At 33.1% G+C, this 22,429-nt stretch overlaps 2 protein-coding genes across 2 annotated transcripts in view; one reads left to right on the forward strand and one right to left on the reverse strand.

Annotated features, from left to right (window-relative positions):
* The window catches only part of LOC118182570 (dehydrogenase/reductase SDR family member 9-like), a 43,620-nt gene extending 24,191 nt beyond the window's left edge, over positions 1 to 19,429 (reverse strand). Inside the window, exon 1 of the mRNA XM_035351942.2 lies at positions 19,276 to 19,429. The gene's annotated coding sequence lies outside the window, so the exon portion shown is untranslated. The remainder of the gene's footprint in view (positions 1 to 19,275) is intronic.
* On the forward strand, positions 7,305 to 7,688 carry LOC146995000 (protein GVQW3-like). Its single transcript, XM_085825123.1, has one exon. It carries the CDS (start codon positions 7,305 to 7,307, stop codon positions 7,686 to 7,688), a length of 384 nt encoding a protein of 127 aa, XP_085681249.1.
* Positions 19,430 to 22,429: the final 3,000 nt, after the last annotated feature.

Raw genomic sequence — 22,429 nt, forward strand, 5'->3', positions numbered from 1 at the left:
ATTTAAATTTTCTATATATTTTGATTTTTATCAATATTCATTACTTTGTTATTTTCTGCCATTACTGCTAAGTTTTTCACGTACCCTTGACTATGCCGTCAGGTAAATCAAGAGGTAGTTCTATTTAAGTGTTCCGTCCTCTCTGGATTCAGACATTATACGGACAGATCGCATACCACCGTACTAGGTGGTAGACTGGGAAAGCGCCAGAAACCGCCTTTCATAAACCGCACGCAGTAGAATTTCACTGTAAAGGAGTGGTTTTTATATATATATATATATATATATATATATAAATCTGAACTTTCTTTTAGCACCCTTCGTTGAAGTGGCAACCCAGGGTCCAGGCGTACGGAGACAACGAAGGGTGGAGAAGCCTATTGAAGAACCGGTTACAGCCGAAAATATCGCGGCAAAAACATCGCAGACGAAAACGTCGCAGAAAAAACAACGCAAGGCGAAAAGGTCGTGCTACAAAACATCGTAGGAGAAAACATCGCAAAGAGAAAACATCGCAGTTCTAAAACATCGCGGTACAAAACATCGTCGTCGAAAATAAAGCGGTTCAAAAACATCGCAGTTTAAAAACATCGTCGTCGAAAATATCGTGGTAAAAAATAAAGTATCTATAAATCATAGCATGACGATAACATCGCAGACATACTTTTTTCAGGTTTTAATAATTGTAAATGTATATTTTCGTAATGATTTGTGAGAGCAAGATGGAAAGAAGGATAATTTTTACTTTCATATTTTTTATTAATCAATAAATTTTTGCTGAGAAAATAAGGAAACTTAAGCATAGAAAATTAATGCAACTTATAGCACTTAACAGAATTTTAAACCGACATAGTTAACTAAAAAAGGCCATTAATAAATGATTTTTATAAAGTTTTTACTGGTAATTTTTCATGAAAAGTATAATCTATAAGTTGCATTTAATTTTCTATGCTTAAGTTTCCTTCTTAATTTTTCAGCAAAAATTTATTAGTTAATAAAAAAGTGTGAAAGTAAAAATTATCCTTCTTTACATCTTGCGCTTACAAATCATTATGGGAATATCCATTTACAATTATTAAAACCTGAAAAAAGTATGTCTGCGATGTTATCGTCATGTGATGATTTGTAGATACTTTATTTTTTACCACGATGTTTTTAAACTGCGAAGTTTTTGAACCGCTTTATTTTCGACGACGATATTTTGTACCGCGATGTTTTAGAACTGCGATGTTGTCTCTTTGCGATGTTTTCACCCACGATGTTTTGTAGCACGACGTTTTCGCCTTGCTTTGTTTTCTCCGCGACGTTTTCGTCCGCGATGTTTTTGCCGCGATGTTATCGGCGGACACCTGAAGAACCAGTATTCCGGCAGTCACGCTAGCCCATTCGGATGGCCTAAGCGGCGACCGGCCAGGACAACATAGGCTGCCTTTTCTGGCCGTAGGAACCGGTTCCGTTTTACTGTGCCTCCAGAGCCTCTAGTGTCATAATAAAATATTAAGCCAGTACGCAACCCCAGGAGTATGCGTACCAAAGGTTGAGAACCGCTAATCTAAAATACAAATTAAAGATCTCTTGGTGAGAGGTTGGCGTGTTTCTGAGAACTAGCAATATGGTAGGAAAGATAAAAGTTATAGTACTATTATATTGTAGGAGAACAACTTAATAATTAGCACGACCGATAACTGAAAGATTATCAGCGTACGAACACTGACAAACAAAAGTGAGAGAGAAAAAAAATATGTAAAATTATTATTTGATTTTTAAGATTCTAGTTTAGTTCTGAAGGTGGACAAAAGCTTGCACTGGAACAATGAATAAAATAATTAGTTTATTTTTAATGATGTGAAACAAGTTGCGTTTAAAAAAATTGTCTTCTGACCTTTGAATTCAGATTCTATTTTAACAACTGAAATAGTTTTAAGTTAAACGAATACGTTAGGTTTATTAATTGAAGAATTAATTGTCAGAAATTTAAACATAGACTATAAAATCATATATTTAAATCGAGCTTTTCAAAGTAGCAGTGCCAAACAGTTGGGAAGAAATATACTTCGAGGTTATTGCATTAATATTTTTGCGCATTTTAGAAAGAAATAACTAAATTATTCAAGATGTAGTTGTACATATTTTCCCTCAACCTCTTGCGCAAAAAGCTGGCAACGAATGTTTCGTGCTAGAGAGGCGGCAATAATTCCTGTTTTGATGCTTAACAAAATTCATATAATGAAAATAACAGTAAATGTTTTCAAGCATTAAAAAGTGAATCGAAGTTTGATTAGGTTGAGAATACCTGCTTATAAGTATTATGATATATGGATTAGCAAATATTATACACTAGTCGTGACACAGATTTATTTAAAATGTTTATGTTAAAAAAAGACTTAGTTCTACGTATTATGATTGTAAACATTTTTGTTTTTCATTTCCTTCTCTCTTTAAGACTGAATAATCCACGTAACACAGCAGAAATTCATTTTCCTCTTGGCTAAGTCGTTTCAAAGACGGAAGAGGAATTAGGGATTTAAATAAAAATAAAAAGCTTGAAAGATTTTTGTACTGAATGCTTGAATTCCATCTGGTTTCGGTTGAGTAGGAACATCATTTTCTTAAATCGTCATCTAGATGAGAAATAATCCTGGAAATACCTTAAGAATTGCTGAAATTTAGCTCGCTTAGAACATCAAGTTCAAGGTATGCTTTAAATAACCTGTTTGCCCAGCTTTACTGAATCGTTCCTGATCATTATCAGTCTGTTTACCCTGATCAGTGTTATATAATACCAGTGAGATTTTATTTTAAATACCTGAATAACAATTTTTTAAAAATTTTTTGCATAAGAAACAGTATTTCTAGCGAGTGAAGTAATATATTGTTATAATGTAATGTTTTTGTAATTACTAATTTAGAGAGATGTAGGTGATTATCATTTATTAATTTGTCTTGATTATTGCGCGTTTTGAAATTTGGCATGTTTATTATAAGCGATAATAACGTTAAATGTGGTTTACGCATTTTGTTAAAATTATTTAAAAGAATGAACAACGTGCTTTTCTTTCCGGCAGTGCAGAGTGAATTCGAAAGGAAAATAGGTTATCATAAATTAAGAATTTTGTTTTCATTGTTTATAGTGGACATGTTTTCATTGTTTATAGTGGACATGTTTTCATTGTTTATAGTGGCAAAATTTGAAATATAACACGAAAGATTCTATCTTACGTGTAATGTTTAAAATTTTATTAAACATAACACGCAAGAATAAACTTATGTAATAAAATTATACTATAATAAAATATATAAATTACAAAATAAAATCATACTTTTTACGAGCACTTTTTTGAATACATAATAATTATTCCTAAAAATCATTAATAAATAATTCTAAGATTAAAGCATTAATAATTTCATTGACAATAATGAAGTACATGAGATAAAAATTTTTGAAAGTCACGAAAGAGTTGATTAAAGAACAGATAACAAAAATTACAAATGATAAAGATAAAAAATTTCTTTTTTTATTTTTTGAAGACATTACCGAAAATTGCCTCAAAAAGAGGTATTAATCAAAAGTGTAATAAAGACATAAATTATCTAAATCGCCCAGTTAATTAAGTAAAATTCTCTTTTAATTTAAAAGGTTTGATAGTACGTCGAATGGTAATCCTTTTGAGAACTGAAAGTTTGCTGGGCTGAATGGATGATAAATGCTCTGGTAGCGTAAACATCACTTTAGTTAATGGAGAAAGAAATGGAAAAGCTAACGTTGTCAAAATTGTGTAATCTTTTTGTATTCCAATTACAATTTCTACTGCTGCCCATAAAATTATTTTCAGCAATAATTTTACGATGAGATCCATACAGAATTTGGGTTCCACCAGTGGCCAAATACATATAACCGCTGAGCACTGGTAGTTAGACCCGAATTTGAATCCCTACCCAGGGCTGGTTGAGGGCGTTTCCTCGGTTTTCCCTACTTGTAATGGGAGCCAAACTGCCTTAGAAAGTCCTCAATGAAATATCCCTTCCCTATAGGCAGACAGCACTAATTTTTTTTTGCCATAGTTGATTAAACAAAAAGTATGCATCAAAATTTTGGATTTAAAATTCTACCGAGTTTCCTCAAATTACTGTTAGTTATTGAAGAAACAGGTGATAAGTATTCTTTTGCCTCCCTCTCTTTTTCTTTCCTGTCTTTCTCTTTTCTTATAGTTGTATTTCAGGTTTACAAAATAAAGACCAAAGAGCTTTAAGCAAATAAATTAAGAGTGAAAATAAATATTTTTTATAAAATGATTTTATTTCCAGATACTAGGAACTTTCAAAGGTAAGAAATTATCAATCTTTTTATCCTTGAAAGATAAGAATTATTCCGTTTATTTCACAAGTCTTTGAGTGAGTACCGACATAAATCAAAATAATTAAAAAACAGTCTCAGATGCTGCGGATGAATAAGAAAAAAGCTAAAGTCGTAGAGTCGTGAAATGCGCGAATACTTTTCAGTTGAAATAAACACTAAACAAATCTTGGATTCTTCCTATTATTAAATTTAAATTTACTCTTTCAAATAAACTCGCTTCAGTTCCACAGACAAACCAACTTTAACACATTGTTCTTAATTATCGTAAGTTAGATCCTCTTCTTCTTAAAAAAGATTCTGGTAAATTTATCATAAATCGAAAATGCATCGAACATATCAAAGCTCTTGAATATCGCAGCCTAATTCAGCCTACTTTAAGCACACTTAGAAGAATTTATTTCAGCTTATTGCTAATTAAAATATCTTCATACAAAGCTACTTTCACAGCAAAATATTAGATTACTTACGTAATTTAATGAGTACTCTACTCAGAATAAAAAATATCTGAGTACTAATATTCAACATCACTGTAAACACTGGAAAGCCCATTGGGCCCGTAGATTGCTTGAGCCACATTAGTAATTATCAATTTGGATTCAGCTTGACGGCCCAAGCTATGCAAGCAATTTTGAATCAAATTAATAGCAATGAAATCAACTTGCAACACTCTCCAGTTTTCAGTCTGGACTTGAAAAATGCCTTCTTCATGATGGCCATGATGGCCATCCACCCTTGAAGCACTTTCCATGATGGCCGTTCCTCCTTCAAGCACGTCCATCGTAATATCCAATGCCCAGCTAGCATTTTCAGAATTATCACAGAGCTTATCAAAAATCGGAGCGGTATTATTATTTATAATAAATGACGCAAAAGCAATTACGCAGATGTCCTCAAAGATCCAGCATGAGCTCAAATCTTTGGAACATTACATTTAATGAAATCATTAATCAAGAATGACCCAGTCACTCAAAAACTACGGCACTTGCTGACGACGTTTATCATTTGAAATTAGCGGGCGTTCACATACACTGCTCCAAATAAACTGTGAAGCTATATTTTATATATCACAAGACCTCTGCAAAAAAGGTAAATTAGAAATTTCAATTGCTGCTGAATTTCTACTAGTGGGAAACTGGTGCTGAATGCCCAGCAATTTCCCATTACTAGAAAGTAAAAATATACTGAATAATATTGTTGCAAGTCAGCGAATACGTGATAAGATAATTTTTCCTTAATGATTCGTTTAGTTTTTCGTAGCCTAAATCTGAAATATATGCCTCAAAGTATGTGATTAAGAAAAAACAGATTTCAGATATTAGAAATTTTATATGTAGTCTTTTCGTCGAAAGTTAGATATATAGAACGATTATAAATCATAAATGTTACTCAAGAATACGAAAAGAAATCAATATACTGAACTGTGATGGGTAATAGTTTTTGTTAGAAAATATTTGCTCCCATTTATACGAAACCCTTTCGCAAAAGGAGGGAAAAATCAGGTATTTATTTAATGTTGTATATAACCTCTGAAGATTTCGATATTTATGGTATGTCATATTACCGAAACGGAGAATGCCTAAAATGTCTCAAAGGTTATGATGCGTAGTTACTTCCTAAAATGCATCCATCTTCGCATGAAAGTGAGCATTTTCTTCGCTTGAGATATTTTCGCCGGCTTAAAGGTAGTTTGACTCCTTTTAGGTGAGCAGATGAGAAAGTAGTAAGTAAGAGAAATTTAAAGTGCGTGTCACGTTTTAAATAATGAATGGTGAACTTGAAACGATTGAAAGAAGCTGTAAACAACAGAAATATTTACTTCCGTGAGATAACGGTTTTGTAGAATAGTCAATGAAATTATTATTCATCGAAACCTTCTAAGAACTATTTTACATATCCTAAGAAAATCTACAATAATAATGTAAAAAAAGAACTATGAAAAAAAATCGGAAAGCTTTCAGATTTTACATTACGCCCGAAAGGACGTTTTTTAACGTTTTATGTATTAGTTTTATTGATTAAACATTATGTTCTTCGCACTTAAAACACATATAATTCAATTCAACAGCAATATCATAAAATATTCAGAAGTCAAACAACAAAAATCAGCGTTATATTTACAAAATTTTCACAGGACTAGTTTCGATGGTTTTACCAAACCACCATCCTCAGCTGCAAATTGCTGTTTTGCAGCTGAGGATGGTGGTTCGGTAAAACCATCGAAACTAGTCCTGTGAAAATTTTGTAAATATAACGCTGATTTTTGTTGTTTGACTTCTGAATTAGTATTTATTCGGCGTGTTATTGTGTCTTAATCCTAAAATATCTTTAGAATTTCCAATACACAGTCTCGCGAGCTGGAAATAAATATGTTTTTTTTTTTTTCCGCACAATGTTGCCATTGCTTGCTTTAAAATCGTTGAGTTTCTTAATCAAAAATTCGTTAAAGTTTTACAAAATTTGAAATACATAATAAAACAAATTCGAAATTCAAAATTCGGGCTTCCAAGTGCCCATGTTCGGTTGGAGGACTACGTTATTCAAAATTGGATGGCTCTAGGTACCGTTGTTTCTTCACAATGCGAGCAACATTCATGCATTCATGCAGATTCTTCATTACTTAGTTTCTTTAAATATAATACATGACGATAATATAAGGGCGAGTCAAATGAAAGTGAGCCAACCCCTCCTCAGCAAGAATGGTTCAGTCCATCATCTGCGGCGCATGCGCGTAGCACAGAGACAGCCTTCATTTACGAAAGTGGCGCGAAAGTGTGAGGTTAAAGTTCTTTAAGGCGCTCTTACACTGGTTTGAAGACGGTAGCGTGAAATAATGGACGCTCCAAAAGAGGAACAGCGTGGTGTGGTCAGGTTTTTGACAGCTGAAGGTGTTTCCCAACATGAAATTAGTCGCCGTATGACTGCTGTGTACGGTGAACATTGTATCGCAATGGCCACTGTGAAGCGTTGGAGCAAACGGTTCAGAGAAGGACGTGAAAGTTGCAAAGACGATCCAAGACCGGGCCAAAGCCACCTTGCAATCACCCCCGACACAATTGCACAGGTTGATGAGCTGATTAGACAAGAACGGAGGATAAGGATCTATGAACTGGCAGAGCGTGTGAACATAAGTCACGGTTCGGTTCACACCATAATTCATGATCATCTCGGTTATCGGCTTTTGTGTGCTCAATGGATGCCCAAGATTTTGAACGACCGCCAGAAGACGGAGAGGTTCGGCGCTGCTTTGACTCATCTCATCTGGTATCACAATGAGGGTGACGACTTCTTGTCTGCAATTGTGACCGGAGACGAATCATGGTGCCACCACTAGGAACCTGGAAAACGCCGGCAAAGCTTACAGTGGAAACATTTGAATTCACCACCCCCGAAGAAAGCAAAGGCTGTCATTTCCTCGGGAAAGGTGCTATTGACTTTTTTTCCGATCGTCAGGGGCCATTACTGATTGAATTTTCTAAACATGGAGAGACTATCAATAGTTCGCGATATTGTGCAACGCTGGATCGGCTGCGTGTCGCAATCAAGAACAAACGACCTGGAAGATTGACGAATGGTGTGATCTTGCTACACGACAATGCTCGTCCCCACGTCGCTGATGTGGTTAAGACAAAACTGGCAAAGTTCAAGTGGGACACGCTGCAACATCCTCCATACAGCCCAGATTTGTCGCCACTCGACTTTCACATTTTCGGGAAACTGAAAAACATCTCAAGGGTACCAGATTCGTGTCGGACGACGCCGTGAAGGAGTCGGTTACAGACTTTTTGAATCGACAGCCCAAGGAGTTTTATGAGACGGGGGATCACGCGGCTCATTTGTCAATGGGATAAATGTCTCAATGTTCATGGAGACTACCTTTAAATAAAGTACTCTGTTTGTCATATATTCGCATTGGCTCTCTTTCATTTGACTCGCCCTTATATTTGGTGGCAACGGTTTGAAAAGTGAATCGGCGCAAAATGTTTTTTTGAAATCAGTTGCCCTTCTGGGCTAACGCCCTTTGGGCTAATGATACGCGTTCATATGCATTGGATAATTTAGAATTTATAATTAAACTGAGAGCCTCAGAAATATAACCTCAGAAAAAGATATACAATTTGCAATAAACGGAATAAAACAATGTATATATACACACACATAGACGTGCCAAAATGAACTTCGAATTGGGCTAATCATCCATTTACCGCTTCTTAATTTTTATTTTTATTTTTACTTCGATCAATTGATTAGTTCTTTTACTATGTTTTAAATATACTTAATTAGTTTAACATATAGCTTACTATTTTTGTAAATTTTTACTTGTAAATATTCAAATGTTGTATATTTCCATTTTAACACAATTCATTGCAACTAAATTTGCTTATGTTGAAGTTTTTCGCGGAGCCACAGTTTTTAGCAACTTTTTAGCGTGCGTACTAAAATTGGTCTTCTAATTTCCTTAATTTTGCAGCACAATGCGCAAAATTTTTTGACCACATAGGTCTTTTATCGTTTGTTCTTTATACTTTACTTTAAATTATATATATATATATTAAACGAATATTCTCTATTCGTACAAAGCTAAAGCAAATTTAAAGTTAATTTAAAATTAAATTTTAAATTATGAAATTTTAATTGCATACAAATAAAAGATTAATTATTGATGCAAACTAATTTACAATATTATTTAAATTCTGAGAAAAATTCTGTAAATTAAGTGCAAGTATCTAAAACCCTGAAAAAATATATAATATTTCCAAAAAATTTTAAGACTAAATTAATTTGCATAAATGAATAATTGTTGAGCTGGCAGGAGACAGATCTTATCAAGGGAAAGTTGCCTCCAAACCTAACTCTTCAATTACTCAATTCGTGTTTCGTCATCTATATAGACATGGGTATAGTAATATTCAAAACCAAAAGTAAAACCAACAATAAATTACTTAAAAAATTTTAAACTAAAGGAATTTTGAGAAATTTCGAAAGCAAATTGACTAAGAATCAAAATATCAATTAAATGTAAATTTCCAATGTAATAAGAGTAGAAAACCAAAGTAATTTAAAAACTTTAGCCTATTTGAAAACTCCCCGACACGAATTATGCATGTAAATCAAAAAGACACTATATACAATCTATCAAAATATAAAAAATAATACTGAAAAGGCAAATAAATAGCAAGTTTTAATTAACTTACCTTATATATATATCCTTGCAGCAATGGCGCAAGAGAATAATTTAAATTTATATTTGCTTTGTGCGAATAGAGAATATTTGTTAAATTCAAATTTCATTCCTTGCAGCAATGGTGCAAGAGAATTATTTAAATTTAATTTAACTTTACTACTTTCTTGTATATATCAGCTGAGTTAAAAAGTTTTAACTATCTAGCTTCTAGCCGGTTTAGTTTTATTTCTCGCATACAATTCTAACTACTTCGTCTCAATTCATTTGGAAGGCAAAAATCTGAATATAAAGCATTTAAGGTGTCGAATTTGAGCAATTAAAGAAAGTCTGTTCGTTATTTTCTTTGAATACGAGCAAAGCACACGAGGATATCTGAAAAGGCGAGAGATGCTTTCGTTGTTCGCTTTCAAAGAGAAACTACCCCGCATTTATGTTCGTAGTATTTTTTTTGTAAATCTTTGGAACCCTTGAAATGGGGTAAGTAATAATATTTAGTTTAAAGAATTTGTTGAAAATAAATAAAATGGATGTTCTTAAGGTTTGAAGTCGTGTTTTAATCGTTTATTCCGACAACAAGCTTTATATACATTACGAAAACACACATGGCACCGGTCCTATCACCAGAATTTATTAGAATCTGCGTTGAGTTTTTGCCACGAATTTAATAGTTATGCCTCTCAGTTGGAGATTAGAAGAAAAGGTGATAAGTTAAATGATGTTAAGCTAACTTTAGAGAGTTTATAAATTCGAGCCCTTTATAAATTTTGAATTGTATGGAAATAAGATAACTTTTTAAATTCCGTTTCTCTCAAAAAAATTTATAACAATAATAGCTAAATTTTATAAATTTTGTTTTCTGTAATCCACAATATAACAATATTCAGTAGGTGTTTTATTTTGCTGTTATACTTGGGTATTTTTAGTCATTTTTTTTCTTCGAGATTTGAATACAAATCGAACTCTCAATGAATGTTCATCGGTCTTACTCACTTTTTCACTTATAGATGGGATGGTGCTGCACATCCCAGCACGGCATATTGTGAGTGTTAAACAGGCTCAGTTAATTCACTCAGTTAAAAATAAATGATTAGTGGAACATGAACTGGTGCGTTTTGCAAACTTGAACTAAGATGACAAATTCCCGAATCACTTAAAAGAGCATTTTTAAGCTTGAGCTAAGATAACTAATTCCCTAATCACATGAAAGAATATCTGGCAAAAATAAGGAAAATTGGTTATGGTGCACTGAACATATTTTCATTCATGATTTAGAAAGACATTACCTAGTCAAAGCCATTCTCTTGAAATGTTTCTGTAATAATAATTTTATTAATGTGACCATTTAAGAATTAATTTTATTAATATACTAATTACTGTAATTTAATATAATTTAGATTAAGAATGAGTTGGAAGAATATATTAATTAAGAAATAGAAGTAATGTAGACTGATGACGACAAGTTTGCTTTCTGTAGTTAATCCTTACGTATTCCAGATACTTGCATATCTTAAATTTGATATTACATACACACTCAACCCGACTGGATGACTTCTGAACTAAGATGTCAAAAGACTATTTTCTCCATCCTTTCTGCATGCCCTCGTGGTATAACTGTAGCACAGTCGGTGTGTATTCGAGAGATCCAGGTACGTGTTCCGGTGAGAGCATTGCTCATTTTTCACGTCTCCTACTTCAAAATGCTTAATGTCTCTACATTGTCTCTATATCTAATGTCTTTAATATGTCGTTAAAAGTTTAATTAAAATATTGTTTTTTTATATTGCTTCCATTTTACAATTTCTTTCTAAACCCAAACTTATTAAAATAATTTTAATACATTCTGAAGAACTGAAAAGTATTCCGTCCAGATGACCTTATAAGGTATTTCTCCCTCTTTCGTGGCGTGCCTTCGTGGTGTGGTGGTCTGCACGCTGGGCGCGTATTCCAGAGGTCCGTAGTTCGATTCCCGGCGAAGGCGTTTGCACATTTATCATCTTTCCTGCTTCCAAAATCCTAATGTCTCTGCAACTTTATGGTGAATCAGCAAAAGCAGCCGATTATTGGAAATTTATATGTTTGACTCCGCGCAAGCAGAGGATATTTTCCAAGACTTTTCGCCCATAAACTTACTACAGTATTAGAGAACCGAATACACATCTCTGTTGGTGAAAATTGCAATAACGTGAAAAAAATCACGCGAATAAACTGGAACTTATAGCAAATGAAATAGAGGTTTGATGTGCAGATGAACAGAATTTCAAAGTGGCAACCCGTGCGTGAACTCTACATTTCTCTCTGTAATGTAGTATTAGCCGTATATACATGACGCTGTCGTAAAATGTTGGAATTAATGTTTTGTTACATTACAGTGGTATACGTTCTCTGTGAAGTCACTGTGTCTCGTCGACAACAAGGATTCCCACATGAACAAGTCACGCCATTTTAGCCAGCGAATGATCAGCACCGAGAAGGAGAGATATTTTGTATTTTAAAATAGCAGTTCATGTGGGACATAAGGCCACGCATATGTGTGCAAGCTTCAAATCTGGCAATATACCACGAAACATTTTATCAGAACCAGATAGCAAGCATCTCATCCGCATAACATTGAATGACCGCACAGCTTCATGTCAGATAATTAGCAGAACTTTTTAATTAGATTAAAAGCAGTCTTAGATTTCGATTCGAAGGCAATCAGATCATATGTCTCTCTTCTTCAGGAGCAAAAGCCTTTTTTGCGCGTCACTCTTGCAGATTGGATCAGTACATCGAGATGTCAGGCCTCCCTTTGCTACAGATTGCTCCCTTTGCTAAATGTTGGATTCGAACCCGTTTCCTTCGGTCCAGCAGTCAGCATCGCTAAGCACTATCTCGATTGTAAATTTTTAGTTCATATACCCTATGTCCTAATGAAATTGCTTTATTTTGTTTGTTTAGTAACAGATACAAATTCCTTTCCGTTACCTTTTCGAAACGTGTCATAAACAATGCGGTGACATTAATAAGTTACATCTTCTGTGAACTAAGGCGAATGTGCCCTTCACGGAAGATTATAATCTGCTTCCGAGTTTATTTTAGAAAGATTATCATATTACCTTCCTATGACAGTCGCAATCATGCGTATAAAGGCTTCTGCGATTCTAGCTTCCAGAGCATAGTAAAAATGTTGGATGCAGATTTTATTTCTTTATATATTGATCCTAGATTAACATTTCTAACTACGAAAGTTTTTTAAACTAAGCTAGAGAAGTTTATGAAAGTAGTTTCAGCACCAAGGATATTTCTTTAAATATGAAGCCAAATATTTTATACGGTTTTTTTTAAATAAAAGAACCAATTAAAAATAATAATAATAAAACAAATCTGAAAGGTTTCAGATTTTAAATTACGTCCAAAGGGGCGCTTTTTTAACGTTTTGTGTGTTACCTTTATTTATTAAATATCATCTTCGCACTTAAACTATAAGATTCACTTCAATAGCAATGTCGCAAAATAATTTTAAAATGAGCCTATCTTTAGAATGTCCGATACACATTTCTACGCGCTGGAAATAAAAAGTTTTTTCCCCCCTCTCGTAGATTGTTGCCATTGCTCGCTTTCAAATCGCTGAGTACTCAAAAATTCGTTAAAGTCTTACAAAATATGAAATCGATCATAAAACAAATTCCAAATTTCAAATTTGGTCTTCCACATGCCCATATTCGCAGTAGGATTACGTCATTCAAAATTCGATGGCTCTAGGTACCGTTGTTTTATCACTAAGCGAGAAATATACATACATTTAATACATTTATGCAGATTTTTCTTTTCAATTTCTTCAAATATAATGGAGAACTCTAACATTTGGTGGCAACAGTTTGAAAAGTGAAACGGACATTTATAGTGATTCAACGCAAAATCGCAAAACTAAAACAATAGTCCTTCAGGGAGAAAGCCCCTTTGGACTAAAAATAAGTTATATAAGATAATAGAGTTATTTTACCAATTTTATTTGGTAAAATTTCGATTAGATTTAAAGGCAAAATTTAAAAATAAGGTTTTTTATTGACAAATCATAATTCCATGTAGGGAAGTTAACCCAATGAAAGTAGTTAACTCAATGAAGTTGCCCAATGAAACGATTAATTACTAAACCCAGTGGATTCTGCAAGTAAATTTATGGGATTTTGTACGTTTAACTTATGAAGGAATATTACTGTAGAGGGACTGTACAAAATCTATTTAAGATTTTCTGAAATTAAATGTTCTAACGTTAACCTGTAATAGTTCTTTATTTTTTTTTTTAAATTGGTTATTTCTCCTTTCTACCATACAAATGACGAAATGCATAAATCAAATTTTTCTAAGTACGGTTATTTTAAAAATTTCAAAATAATTTCTCCCTCGTACGATTCTTGTATAACGCTGTCGAAAAATGTGTTTATATAACGACAAAAGCGAAAGCGAAATTCTTAATCAATAGTTATCAAAATCAGAATTTTTATTAAACCGATAAAAATAAGGCTTACTGTGTTCTTCTACTGAAAATTTAAACTTCGCCGTTTTAAATCTAACATTGGTAATTTAACTACTTTTCTCACGAATGGTTTTTGCCAGCAAATATTTAGTTTGTTATTTCTCTCTTTGACCAAAACTCTCTTACGAACACTGTACAAAATACATGAACAATGCACGAAACGTAAACGGTTACAGCCGAAAACATCGCGGCAAAAACATCGCGGACGTAACGTCGCGGAGAAAACAACGCAAGGCGAAAACGTCGTACTACAAAACATCGTGGAAGAAAACATCGCAAAGAGAAAACATCGCAGTTCGAAAACATCGTGGTACAAAACATCGTCGTCGAAAATAAAGCGGTTCAAAAACTTCGCAGTTTAAAAACATCGTCGTCGAAAATATCGTGGTAAAAAATAAAGTATCTACAAATCATCGCTTGACGATAACATTGCAGACATGCTTTTTTCATACATGCTTTTCGCAAACATGCGTTAACTGTAAATGGATATTCCCATAATGATTTGTGAGCTCAAAATGGAAAGAAGGATAATTTTTACTTTCACATTTTTTTATTAACTAATAAATTTTTTCTGAAAAAGTAAGAAGGAAACTTAAGCATAGCAAATTAATGCAACTTATAGCAATTAATAGAATTTTAAACCGACATATTTAACTAACAAAGGCCATTAATAAATAATTTTTTATAAAGTTTTTACTGGTAATTTTTCGTGAAAAGTATAATCTATAAGTTGCATTTAATTTTCTATGCTTAAGTTTCCTTCTTACTTTTTCAGAAAAAATTTATTAGTTAATAAAAAATGTGAAAGTAAAAATTATCCTTCTTTACATTTTGCGCTCACAAATCTTTATGGGAATATTCATTTACAGTTATTAAAGCATGTATGCAAAAAGCATGTCTGCGATGTTATCGTCATGCGATGATTTGTAGATACTTTATTTTTTACCACGATATTTTCGACGACGATGTTTTTAAACTGCGAACTTTTTGAACCGCTTTATTTTCGACGACGATGTTTTGTACCACGATGTTTTAGGACTGCGATGTTTTCTCTTTGCGATGATTTCTCCCACGATGTTTTGTAGCACGATGTTTTCGCCTTGCGTTGTTTTCTCCCCGACGTTTTCGTCCGCGATGTTTTTGCCGCGATGTTATCGGCGGACACCAACGTAAACTTGTTGAATAGCGGCTCCGTCAAGTAGCTACACTTGCAGTTACTTATTCACTATATTTATTATTCTTTAAATTATTGCTGCGAATTTTGTACTTAGATAGGTAATTTTAGTAGGAGTGTAAGTAAAATTGTTGTATTTCTTTGTGACAAAGGGAAAGAAGGGGGACACCAACTGAACAGAAGCTATGCAGAAAAAGTAAGGAAACAGGGGCAAGAGCATTTAACATTGAGTAAACAGATGTCTGCAGGGGCGTAGCTAGAGGGGGGAAAGGGGGGACATCTGTCCCCGGGCGCACAATCCAAGGGCGCCAAACTACTGTTACGACATTTTAGAATTAAATGTTTTCAATCCTTGGCAAGCAGTAGTGTGCGCGAAATCTTCAGTTGTCCCTGGGCGCTGAAAACCCTAGCTACGACTCTGGATGTCTGGGTAATTTGACGGGAAATCACCAAAAGTCACTAAATTTGGTGACCATTTGGCGACATTTTGATCCCATCTGTGTCACCGTAATTCGTATCGAAACTGAATAAATGTAACTGACCACTATGTTAGCGGTAACCGTAATTACTCCCCTCGTATTGCTTTCCAGTAATTTCGAGAAGCGGCACGTATTAGAAGTATCTCCGTCAGTTTGAAAACTATTTAAGACCGAATAGAAAGCATTTACTCTTAGCTGCTTAGTTACTGTTGTTTGTGATGGTATCTCAGTTCAGGCGGAACTAACGACTCGGGATTAGTTTCGCGTGAATTTAAATACTATATCCGAGTTAGCCTTTTTCTTCAGATGCGTTTTGCATTGCGTTGTTTACGTTCTCAGTAGTTTACAACATAACTATTAATTCTGAGTATCGAAAAGGAGCAATAATAACAAGGTAAGCCTCCCTGTTACCTTTATTCTAATATGCAATTGTTTTATTAAGCAATCATTGTTTAATTACGTATTTGGAATTTATTCTTCCCCCTGCTTAACTCCACTATTGTCGTAATGAAGGTATCATGAGTGATGTATTCTAGCATAGTATCAGTGTACAATTTTCTCAACTATTAATACCTTTTCCTGTAGCGCGTCATGGTTATTTTTGAACACAGTATTTGTTGTTTATTTATTGGCCCAAAGGGGCAATTTGGTTATAAGGGCTATTAATTTCGAGTTGGCATTTTGCGTCGGTATGTGTCTGTTAGTTGGTTATTGCGTCGCTTCACTATAAATGTCGGTTCGCTTTTTGTTGCCTCCAAATATTAGAGCCCTGCATTACATTTTAAATAGAGAAGAATCTGCATGAATGTATGTATGTTTCTCGCATTGTGAAAAAATAACGGTACCTAGAGATATCAAATTTTGAATAAAGTAGTCCTCCATTAAAATATGAGCATCCGGAAGCCAGAACTTGAAACTGATTATCTATTTCATATTTTGTCAAACATTAAAGACTTTTTGATTAATAAATTCAACGATTTCAAAGCGAGCAATAAGAAAACTGTATGACAAAAAAAAAAAAAAAAAAAAATCTCCACCACGCGAGACTGCGCATCGGAAATTCTGAAGTTATGCTTTTTTAAATACTTCGGGATATTGCTATTGAATTGACTTTTATGGTTTAAATGCGAAGAGCATGATATTTAATAAGTAACGGTAACACTCAAACTGTTAACAAACGCCCCTTTGGGAGTAATATAAATTCTGAAACCTTTCAGTTTTTATCCCAAAGAAGTAATTGGCCCAGAAGAGCTATTAATTTAGTTTCGGCATTTTGCGTTGATTCACTATAAACAGCGAATGCCTATTTAAATTGTTGCCACCAAATATTAGAGCCCTGTATTACAGTTAAATAAATTAAATAATGAAGAATCTGCGTAATGTATGCATGTTTCTCGCATTGCGATAAAACGACGGGATTTAGAGCCATAAAATTTTGAATGATGTAATCTTCCACCGAATATGGGCATCTGGAAGCCCAAATTTGGAATTTGTTTATTATCGATTTTATATTTTTTGACACTTTTTTCATTAAATAACTCAACAATTTCAAAGCAACCAATGGCCACACTGCACGGGAAAAAAAAAAAAAAATATCTCCAGCGCGCGAGACTGTGTATCGGAAATTCTAAAAACATGCTCATTTTAAAATTATTTTGCGATATTTCTGTTAAATTGAATTTTATGATTTAAGTGCAAAGAACATGATTTTTTAATAAATACAGGCAACACACAAAACGTTAAAAAAACGCCCCTTTAGACCTAATTTAAAATCTGAAACCTTTCAGATTTTGTTTTCCATTGCCTTTATTCGCTTTGAAATCGTTGAGTTTATTAATCAAAAATTCGTTTTAAAGTTATACAAAATATAAAATCGATAATAAAACAAATTCCAAATTTGGGCTTACGGATGCCCATATTAGAACGGAAGACGACGTTATTCAAATTTCGATGCCTCTAAGTACCGTTGTTTTATCACAATGCGAGAAACATATATACATTTATGCAGATTCTTTAATTTCTTCGAATATAGTACAGGGGGATAATATTTGGTGGCAACAGTTTGAAAAATGAAACGGACGTTCAGAGTGATTCGACGCAAAATCGCGAAACGAAAACAATAGTCCCTCAGGGACAAAGCCTGTTTGGACTAAGAAAATGTAACCAAGTAAGCAAGCAAAAAAAAAAAAAAAAAAAAGGCCAAGTGAATTTTTAATCATCAAAATGGGAAAAAAAATTTAAAAAAAAAAAAAAAAAATCTGAAATGTTTCAGATTTTAAATTACGTCCAAAGGGGCGTTTTTTAACATTTTGTGTGTTACCTTTCTTTATTAAATATCATGTTCCTCGCACTTAAACCATAAGATCCAGTGCAACAGCAATATCGCAAAATAGTTTTAAAACGAGCATATCTTTAGAATTTCCGATACAGAGACTCACGCGCTGGAGATAAAAATGTTTTTTCTGCACAACGTTGCCATTGCTCGCTTTGAAATCCTTGAGTTTGTTAATCAAAAATTCGTCAAAGTTTTAAAAAATAGGAAATCGATCATAAAACAAATTTCAAATTTCAAATTTGGTCTTCCACATGCTCATATTCGTTGGAGGATTACGTTATTCAAAATTCGATGACTCTATGTACCGTTGTTTTATCACAATACGAGAAATATACATACATTTATGCAGATTTTTCATTATTTAATTTCTTCAAATATAATGCAAGACTCTAACATTTTATGGCAACAGTTTGAAAAGTGAACCGACATTTATCCGTCCGACGCAAAATGCCAAAACGAAAGTAATAGTCCTTCGGGACTCAAGTCCCTTTGGACTAAAAAAAATAGTAGTAGACTATAATTTTATTTATGAAATTTCTCGAAAATGTTCCGGTGTACGATCATTTTTGTGGCGTGTTTTATCTATGCCCCCTTATTTTTTCCAATTTTAGAAAAAGAAAATAATCAATAGTAAAAAAAAGTTAAGTTTTATTTAAAAATGGAGATGATATGAAAAAATATTGGGTTTTATATTCGAATTCAATTTTTCGCTACAGCGCTTTTTCTACAAACTGCACACTCTTTCTACAAGTGCACGAACACGATTGGGAGCCATTGTACATATAAAATATTTTAATCCATCCCCCAAAATTAGTATTTTTATAGCTTTTAGGGCCACCTTATAATAATTTGTACTAATCCGAAAACTAATTATTTTCCTAATGAATTAATTTATCAAGAATAGAATAAATAAATTTATTTGGAATAACGAAAATATTTATAACTATTCTAGAATAAAATATTAAGAGATAAAATTCCCGATGAAAAGCTACTGTTAATAATGCTAGTATTACTTTCTTGGAAGCATTCATCAACAATTTAAAACTATTATAATTTGTATCTTGTAAGATATCTTTTCTCAAAACGATCTTTTTTCCCTCACCTGATATCGAATTTATGATCTTTTAGTCGCACAAGAGATTAGAATCTAACTTCACAATAACGTATAAATAAACGCTGCCTTTGATTTATATTTTCAAAAAAAATTTTTAATACATGAAATGAAAACATACCTTTTACGTATTAGATGATCATTTACTGCAAGTGACTTGAAGATAATTCCGCTGCTCTTTTAATCCTTGTTCTCCGGCGCGAGACGTGACAACGGTGAACAAAACCGAAAATATTTATGACATCCACAGCGCCCCCTGTTGGTGACAACAAAGAAAACAATCGTTTTGAGTGATTAAATAAAGAAATAATTGTATAATTTTTCCTCAATTTCGTGAAACATTAAAACCCTAATTAAAAATACAGACATCCCAAGTTTCTTATTGCACAAAAGTTGCATCTAAATCTAGATTCTTAGTGCTTTTAAAATACTAATTTATCTTGAAAAAGCATTAAGATAATAAAGTAACACTTGACTGAATGTTCTTTAGTCAATAACCCAAGGTTCCCAGTTTAAGGTTTTTTTAACCAAACATCTTTGAACGATCTTTATTAAATAGCTGAGATTTGCTAGATAGGAATTTTCTTTAAAAAAAAAAATTCAGAATTCTTTTACTTGCTTTAACTGACATCTGAAAATTCATGAATGATTTTTTAAAGTTTTTAGGCTTTCTTAAAACAGTAAAATTATGTAAATGAAAAATCCTATACAGTAAGTTTTTATACTGCCGTAGAAGCTTTTTCTCAGAGCCAGGAATGTGTACAGAAAACATGTTTACCTCCAACTTTAACTTTTGAAATTTTTTATATAATTTTGCCAGAAATAATGATAACAGTAACAGAATTCTGAATTCAAGTATCTAGAACATTAAAACATCTGGATACAATTTATAATAATAGGAATAGAAGATAAAACGCCATTTATTAGCAATTTTGTCTTAGCTTCACTAGTAACATTAGTTAGCAAAGTCATGGTCTGAAGGATATTTTCTTTATTATCTGTTTAAAGGTAGGTAGGAAACAAAAAGTATTCGATGTATTTTGATGACGTTATGAGACTTCTAGTAGAATACTAATTCCGATAAAATGTTGAAAAAATTTCTCTATATGCTCAGAAATGGGGGTGAAGGGATTTGGAAACTTTAATTTTCAGCATAACATTTCGAGCAAGAGTTTACCATTTAAAATTTTTAAACATCAAAATATTGATATGATTAAAAAAATCGCATAAATATCTCGCTTCTTTTCTTAAATAAAATGCTTGTAATGTATATGCTACTATAAAACTTCATCATAACTTAATTTTTTCCCAATAAAATAATCCAACTTACTTTGGTCCTCAGAAGCACACTTTTGTAATGTTCAATAGAAATGAAAGATCTTATTCATCGTCGATTAGCGAAAGCTTGTAAGATGAGCTTTATGGGCAGATTCCGTCCATTTCAAAAGGTATAAGCAAATACCATCTATATTTAAAAAAATTAGTTCGATGATAAGAAAAAGTATTCATAAATTTGAGTGGCTGTTTCCGTATTTTTTATTCCATTTTTGATTTTAGAAAAATAGCCATACATTATACAAACACACACATGTATGTGTGGTGTAGTGGCCGAAACCGCTATGCAAACCCTGGGTTGTGACATCAGGTTGAAAACAAAACACAGCATAAAAATTTTATTGAACGTTAAAAAAAAAAAAAAAACGGCTACATACAATTCTACAAGAGAGAAACTTAAACTTTTTTAAAAATCAAATTCTATACATCACTCGTGCGAGAGCCATGTGATACTTCTTTGGCGAAATGAAGCAACTCCAATGATAAAACACAGCAATAACTTTTATTTAACACTCAAAAAATGGCGACATACAAACAAGAAGAGAAAACATATTCTAACATTTAAAAATAAATTAAAAAATAATTATGACTGTAATACTTCTTTGGCAATATGAAGCAACTCCAATGATGGAACACAGCAATAACTTTTATTTAACATTAAAAAAAAATGGCGACATACAAACAAGAAGAGAAAACATATTCTATCATTTAAAAATAAATTACATTCTTCGTGCGAGAGTTGCACGTGGCACTCGAGTCTGGTTTCAAATATTGCCATTAACAAATACCTTAATGTTCATCTATTTAAATTATTTAAACTACAAGATTTTAATAATATGTAAAGCTGTTACAACCTCTCCCCTAACGGAGAGACTTTTACCGAAGGGAAAAGTTCTGTAAAATTCGAAGGTTTATAAGCTCGGCATGCTATAATTCACAGCAAAGCATTTCCTCAGTTCATCTGTGCCTTTTGGATAATATTCATTTGTCATTTGCTTTCGACAATTGTTTTCTTCGTCTATTAGTAGCGGCTTTGATATTAAATCAAAAGCCGAAAGATGATGATAACGCTGCATTGCAAAATGATTCTCAGTATTAATTTCTTCATCGTTTTTCAAATTTTCGTGAAAATCTTCCACGTTTAATTCCGGCGATTTAACTTCTTCAAAGATATCTCTGGATGCTTTATTTTCTTCTTTCATCGGCTCCAAGATCTTCTCTTCAGCTATTTTTCTTTTCCTTTGAACTCTAGTAGAGACGGCATTAACCTGGGGAGGATGATTATCAGGTTCCTTTCTTTGTTTATTCAACAGTGCAAAAGTTCGATTGCCTAATAAATACCTTCCTTTGTCGAGTTCATTTCTAATAATGGCAGCCTTAGTTATTACTCGCCCAAGATCGCAATTTAGTTCGATCTCAGCCAATGGTAAACAGGTTGGATTCAAATCTAATGGCTGTTGCACCCACACATATTCACCTGTCAGCATTTCCAGCGTGATGTATTTGCGACAAACTGTATCAATACTAGCACCTGAATCCCTTAATATAGGAATTTTATGACCATTTACGTAACCCATACTAGTATAAGGTAATAGAAATGTATCCTCTGGTTTTGCACTAATTCTGTTAAGATTAGCAGGAGATTCAGTACTATTCTCAAGTTTTGGACATTGGGGTCTTAAATGTTGATAGGATCCACACTGATAGCATTGTGGCGTTTTTCGTTTTTCATATTTATCATCTGGACGTGGACTTCTAGGTCTATGAAACCAGCTTTGCGAATTAAATCCTGATGAAATTTTTTTTTCAGTTTTATTTTATTATCTGAACTCAATTTACCTTGAGTTAGTGCATCGTATCTTTCTTTCTGCCGATCCACTACAGGCCTTTTTTGAAAGTTTCCGCAAACGTTTTCATAGGCATCAAGTTTTTCAGCTAAT

Source organism: Stegodyphus dumicola, chromosome 10 (genome assembly GCF_044657685.1).
Source record: "Stegodyphus dumicola isolate Sdum_Otavi_A_Nest chromosome 10, ASM4465768v1".
In the NCBI taxonomy this organism is placed as follows: Eukaryota; Metazoa; Arthropoda; class Arachnida; order Araneae; family Eresidae; genus Stegodyphus; species Stegodyphus dumicola.

Coding starts and splice junctions, on each gene's coding strand:
- LOC146995000 (XM_085825123.1), top strand. CDS start 7,305: ATGGCCACTGTGAAGCGTTGGAGCAAACGGTTCAGAGAAGGACGTGAA.